The following is a 7,310-nucleotide window of genomic DNA, read 5'->3' as shown; positions in this document are numbered from 1 at the left end:
GTTACAGACACCAGTCACAAGTACACAAGTCGAGGTTACAGACACCAGTCACAAATACACAAGTCGATGTTACAGACACCAGTCACAAGTATGTAAGTCGATGTTACAGACACCAGTCACAAGTATGTAAGTCGATGTTACAGACACCAGTCACAAGTATGTAAGTCAAGGTTACAGGTACCAGTCACAAGTATGTAAGTCAAGGTTACAGGTACCAGTCACTAGTATGTAAGTCAAGGTTACAGGTACCAGTCACAAGTATGTAAGTTGAGGTTACAGGTACCAGTCACAAGTATGTAAGTTGAGGTTACAGGTACCAGTCACAAGTATGTAAATTGAGGTTACAGGTACCAGTCACAAGTATGCCACTGAAAGGTACACATACAAGCTGAAGGTAACAATGGGTACAGATACAACCTAGAGGTAAACTAACCTGAACGTACAAAAAAAACACCTATAAATACACTACTGTGGAGTTCCAGATACCAACTATAAATACATTAATGTGAAGTTTCAAGGACCACCTACAAATACACTAAAGTCCCACCTATAAATACACACCCTGGAGTTCCTTCCAGATATCATCTCTACGTACAATAGTATGCTTACAGATGTAAGTTGCTCTTTTGTTCAATAACATTGTGTAAAGTAGTTTATCTTGGAGTATCTGTTGCTGTCATAGAAACAGCAGCACAAATAATTGTGCTGGAAAAGTCTTTGCTCATGGCTGCATCACATAGAAGTGTACATAACCAAGATAACTACAGTAATCATATTTATAAACAAGTATTATTTATTTCATTTAGATACACATGTTCATAAATTTCCAAGGTTGTTTTTCTTTAATGTCCGTTTTATATATACTTTTTGTGGCTGATGTTACTTCTATTAGGCAGCTTTTTACATATTTCAGTATTCTTTATAACCTATATTCATGATGTAAAAAAATATATTGTCCATGCTCTATGACCAGTGTATTTTTTCAGCTTCTGCTATTAATAAAAGTAATGTTTTAAAAGAGTGAAACCCAATTTATTTGGTTAAATGTTTATTTGATACTAAAATATACTGGGACTACATTACTTCACTATCTGGCAAAGATAAGGTTAGCCAAAAAAAGGATAACAGTACCCTCAATGTGGATGATCTGAACACATCACATAACAAAACTTACTGGATGCAAACATTACGAGTTTTACATAGATTAAATTGGCAGTGAAATACATATGACCATCTGCAGCATCCTTTATTAATGAACCTCTTTAAAAATTTAACCTCTGTGAAAAACATCTAAAGTTTTTTCCTTTGAACTTAACTGTGTGATGCGACACAAATGTAAAAATAAATCTAAAACAACGAAAGCCAACAAAACCTACACGCATAACAAATAACTGGTTAGGAACACCCTTATCTTCGTAACACACCCCTTTTTTTACATTTAACATGATCTCATTTGAGACATTAAAATCATTTATAAAAACTTTTAGCTTGATATGGATACATATGTCTTTCTCTATAATATTAGTAAAATATTGTGTTTCAGAACTAATAAGAACACAAGATTTGTTAGCCTGAAATGTTCATAAAACACAAGTTTAGGTCAATAGCTTATTAGTAGCATTAAAAGAAAAACATTGCATCAGTAACAGAATTGCATAAGATGCATTTATCAAAAGAGCTCAGTAGTTTAAAAACAAGCTTAGCTTGTATCTGAAGCCTCTTATATAGAACTGTGATCTATAATTAACATTCTGTAACAATTAGAATGTAGTTTCTGAAAGCCCACACTTTCAGCACAATGATTTCATTTCTTCACTATAACTTTACTCAGACCAAATAACTAGCACTTCTTAATGAGAACTTCCTAAAAACAAGTACTTAAAAGATTAATTATTCTATACTACTTCCTCATGGCTAATCTGGGGTAATGCTTTAACAATTATTACCATTCCTGATGGTAGATTATAAAATTGTATTATTAACTGTTTTACTATTTTCTAGCTCCAAACGAAAACTTCTTCGTTGCCATTCTCCAGGTAAAAACTTTCAAACTGCATACTAAATCTTGTGCAGTAAGAAGAAATTGTCATAAATTTTAGCTTCTTTCCTTGAATGAAAAACCACAAATGCCTTTGCTGTTGAGAAGAAAAAATATACACAAGTTTTTCACCTTTCTTTACTTGATTTTGCTCTATCTTTAAAAAAACAACAACAAAAAAATGTGTATTTTATTCCACTTTATCAACACAGTATGGAAAATTTATCTATTATTTTTTTAAAATGATACCTGTAAAAAAAAAAAAAGGCTAACTTTGGATAAACTGTTTCTCTAGGTTCAATGAACAACCTTTCCATAATGAAGATCATACCATATCTATCGTCTTAAACTTTCTGAGGAACTTATAAACCAGAAGTCTCACCCAATGTCTTCTTTCTTATAAATATTCAACTTCTAAACTACTCAAAAGCCAATTTCTCTGCTTCTGAATCAAGTTATAAAAAAATCTGGTTTTTTCAACTTTTTGTTACATCATTATCTGAAAACAATAAACAATAAATAAAAATCCAACTAACTATCTAATTCACTTTATAAACAGCTCAAATAAAGTTTACTATAAAGAATGTAGGGGGCTACTACTATTATTCAAGATATATTTTAAGGTATGAAGTGTTATTTATAACCAAAAGTAACAGGTGAAGATGAATTTATAGCAAAAAAAAGTCTGAAAAAATAATTAAAATGTTTTAATTTTCATGCATCTTCTATACACGTACAGAGAAATGTTCCAGATGTATCTGATAAAGTTGAAATTTAGCTGATCGAAAGAATGAAATACCAACCCCATTGTGGATCCTATTATTCTAAATAGTGTGAAATAAAATCTTAAAAAATAATTCTTATTTATTTAATCTTCAGTATTTCTTTCATCTTTTCATATGTACAGTATTTTGACAGAAAGTGATGAAACATTAATATCAGACTGTACAAAAGTGCCCCACCAAAGTCTCAAAGCCAAGATCTTTATCATACAATAATAAATGATTTAAAGATGTTTTTTACAAAAAGACTTATACATGTAATACTGAAATGAACCTTAAATTTTATTTGTACAAACACATTACTACTTTTCAGTATAGTAATTAAAGAAAAAAAAATTTTTCATTTTGTTTCTCTTCATCAACTATTCCATAAACTTAACATGTACCTAGTATTAATGTTATCAAGCAGAAACAAAAGCTATAAAGGAATGATATGTGAAAACTATAAGCAGAATATATGGGAGAATTATGTGTAACAGGGCCATCAAGAAAATAGACAAGAACTAAATAAATATTATGAAAATTATCACAACACTATAAAATCATACTTCACCATTATAGACAACGTATCTAAGGAAGCTATGTCAAAACTATGTCATTCTGAAAAGAAACAACAAAAACAAACTATGTTATGGAGTTACAAAATAACACGCTAAACCATGTTAGTATAATAGTCTGTGTTTGGTGTCCAGGACACTTGAAACTGATAGATTTATCATAATGTAGACTATTCTCTCGTTTAATAAAAGCTAAGAAAGTACGGTTCACCCAATCTATAGATCTTTGTTAACCTGGATACTATGGACAATTTAACGACTAAATTTCATTAAAAAAAAAGGTGTTTTTTATCTGGTGATCAATTAAACTTTACATATCGCTTTGTCTTCAAATTCTAATTTTTGAAATAACCTAAAACCACCAAACATTTATTTCCTGAACAGAAGCTGCAGATGTTTAGAGATACTTAACTGATTCTGTCTGTTAAGTCAGGGATAAAGTTTGTAAAGCAACAAATATTGTATGTAATCACTTGTGTGCTGGAATTCTAATATTATCTTTTTTTATAATTAATCTTCTAGATGTATTAATTATTCGTTAGCTTAATGGTCCCACTTAAATATACAATTTACGTGGCCATGTTCTTTTTTTTTTCACTGGTCAAGATAACATTCTTGAGCAAAAATATATTGAAAACAAAATTTAGAAAGTTCATTATATAGTTGCTGTAAACTAGTTCCAAATCAGCATGAATCTTATCAAATTATACAACTCACTTTCCACAGATTTCTTAAATTTTAAAGATTACTCTAGCACATTGATAAGGTTTACAGAAACTGAAGGTAAGAAATATTAAAACATTTTCTAGAAAAATATTCCAGACCTTAAAATTACTGAATTCAAGTGAGTATTCTTATAATATTTAAATCTAAAATTTCTTAGTTATTTCAGTAAATACATGCTCAACCAAATATTTTCGTTTCTTTAGCCTAACTAAAATCAAAATATTGTTGATCCTAATTTGCAACAATAAGGCATATTCTTTCACATTTCTTATAATAAGTTTTTTTTGCAAACAAATTCATCTTTATAATATAGCTTAATGCATTTCAATATCCTAAAAATGTTCTGCCAACTGACACAAAAAATAAAAGCCTACAAAAGATGCAGAGAGTAGTTCAGTAACCCTTATAAAGAACAGCAAAAAATCTGATGACATATCAACACTGAGCGTCAAAAAAAAGGCATTTTTTTGGGCAGCAGATATTAACGGGTGAATAGAGAAGTGTAATATCATCTTTCTCAGGATAGTGTGGGCTATACCAGAGAAGCCACATCCTTCACAGTCTGATCTAGTGCATGCAACAGTTCTTCTCCGTGCAGTAAACTGGCTGATTGAATGGGAGCATTAACTTCTGCATCATGATGGGTAATGTCAGCCAAGGATGGAATGGCTGAGCCTTCTGGGTCAAGAAGTGCTGAAAGAGAAGTATGGAGAAATGGTTGACCTCCACACTGTGACATCTGAGGAGAATGTGGAGAGGACTATTGGATGAAAAAAAAAAAGATTTTTCAAAAAGTTAGTCTTATATTCTACAAATGTTATGTAACCTTAAAAATAACAAAAACATACTTTTTATTTTCACCTTAAAAAAACAGACTTGTCAAGTACTGATAGTTCTTCAACTATTCAACTGAATTCAAGTGAGTATTCTTATAATATTTAAATCTAAAATTTCTTAGTTATTTCAGTAAATACATGCTCAACCAAATATTTTCATTTCTTTAGCCTAACTAAAATCAAAATATTGTTGATCCTAATTTGCAACAATAAGGCATATTATTTCACATTTCTTATAATAAGTTTTTTTTAAATTATCAAGATTTTATGCACTTGAAACCAAATAAATTCCAGCAATATCCTTCGATTTTCACCTTCTCACAGTGCATTAAACTTAGAATAAGCTTACTATATACAGTGATGAGATTACCAAATGTAACCTTTAGTCCATAAAGACAGAGGGTAATGATTCTCTCTGGTGCATTTTAAACCATCTTGGGGCACAAAATATCCATATTATTTACTGCTAGAATGATCAGTGAACTTTGAACTTTTGTCTGCTAAACTGATCAGTGAACATTGAGCTTTTGTCTGCTAGAATTATCAGTGAACTCTGGACTTTTGTCTGCTAGAATGATCAGTGAACTTTGAACTTTTGTAACTTATGTTTCAATGATCAAAGTTACAGACCAGTTGACATATAAACTGGGTATCTCATGAAATATTTAGACAGATACTACAAACAAATGTTTATAATTGTGATGAATAGATCAGTTCAATACAAACTGATCATTTAGTGAAATACTGAAGCAATATTTGTACAAATCAAATTCCACTGTGCAAAATTATTATCTTAAAAGGTATATTTGAAATATTATGTATGTTCATGTATGAATCTCTGCATATCCTACTAGACGGTTTTGTTTCTAATTCTAAAACAAACTGATGCATGCTGGATTTTGTATGAAATGTGACAACGTTTTGGTAAACTTAGACTAATAAACGGACATGATAATGTAAGGGCAGATAATGCTTTAGATCAGAAAGACACAAAAGCTGGTTATCTTTTTTATTTTATGACAATGGCTGGATAGAATCTATTACTTGCATTTAAATACACAGATCTCTTACCATTTCATAAATTTAACTGAAATAAAACAAATTTTATTATAGATGTTTTAATAGTATGCTCTTTTGCTAAATAATTTATGCCGAGTATGAAAATGTTTAAATAAATGTAATACTCTATGAGATCTATCATACGTTGTAATACATGATCAGATTCTATGGATCAATGAAGGATGATCACTAACTTGTGAGACTGAAAAGACGTTCAGAATCTGTGACCATTTAATCAATTTATAAAGTTTTCATTTGTAACAAAAAGTTGTTAATTATTGCAAACATATTTTAGAATCTCAACATGTGTTCTCCCCTACTTTCATCAGATCATGTCAATACTTCATTAAAATGTGTGTCTGATAAACAAAAATAGTCTATTCTATTCTCATGGGATGGTAGTTTCTTAGCATATATAAACCTATGCACTGAGATGGGTAGAAAAATTCTAAAAAAAATCAATCAGTGTGGTGTTTAGAATCAAGATTTCCTTAAAACTGCACAGAAATGAAAGCCTGAACATTTGTTTCTTTTTTTTCTTTTATTGGGGAATAACACTAAACAAATGTTACAAAAGAACAAAATATTAATTCTAAAATATTTTTGAGTTAAAACAGAATTATTATTTTTACTTAAAAGTTTGAAATTTGATATGCAGGTGTGCACTTAACACCTGAGCAGTAGTGTTGGATAGGGTTAACAGTTCTAGAGTAGTTTTTTTTCTTCACTCTTTCCCGTTGCTGATCTCAAAAAATAAGCAAGGAGCAAGAAAAATAAAACCTTATCATAAAAACACTCATAATATTGTGAAACAATATCTAAAGTGAATGGTGCGATGTCCTAGCTTACATTTTTCACTATATTTTTGATAGGTTGTTGTTTGTAATTAAGCACAAAGCTACACAATGGGCTATCTGTGCTACTGCCCACCACAGGTATCGAAACCCGGGTTCTAGCATTGTAAGTCTGCAGACATACCGCTGTGCCACTGTTTTTTTTTTTTATAGGTTGTTGTTGTTCGTAATTAAGCACAAAGCTACACAATGGGCTATCTGTGCTCTGCCCCCCACAGGTATCGAAACCCGGGTTCTAGCATTGTAAGTCTGCAGACATACCGCTGTGCCACTGTTTTTGATAGGTTGTTGTTGTTTGTAATTAAGCACAAAGCTACACAATGGGCTATCTGTGCTCTGCCCCCCACAGGTATCGAAACCCGGGTTCTAGCATTGTAAGTCTGCAGACATACCGCTGTGCCACTGGGGGGTTTTTGATAGGTTGTTGTTGTTTGTAATTAAGCACAAAGCTACACAAT

The 7,310-nt window shown here is 31.1% G+C and overlaps 1 protein-coding gene across 3 annotated transcripts in view; it reads right to left on the bottom strand.

Annotated features, from left to right (window-relative positions):
• Positions 1-770: 770 nt before the first annotated feature.
• Positions 771-7,310, bottom strand: part of LOC106470928 (hypoxia-inducible factor 1-alpha-like) — a 72,499-nt gene continuing 65,959 nt past the window's right edge. For 2 of the 3 annotated variants that reach the window (XM_013931506.2, XM_022399578.1), the window contains one exon: positions 771-4,863. In XM_013931506.2, the coding sequence (XP_013786960.1) occupies positions 4,636-4,863 (228 nt within the window). In that variant the 3' untranslated portion in view covers positions 771-4,635. The remainder of the gene's footprint in view (positions 4,864-7,310) is intronic. The other variant, XM_013931507.2, reaches the window with a different exon arrangement.

The sequence above is a fragment of the Limulus polyphemus genome, unplaced genomic scaffold (genome assembly GCF_000517525.1).
Source record: "Limulus polyphemus unplaced genomic scaffold, Limulus_polyphemus-2.1.2 Scaffold4299, whole genome shotgun sequence".
Lineage (NCBI taxonomy): Eukaryota > Metazoa > Arthropoda > Merostomata > Xiphosura > Limulidae > Limulus > Limulus polyphemus.
Note: the sequence above shows the minus strand (reverse complement) of the source record. Positions and strands in the feature narration are given on the sequence as shown.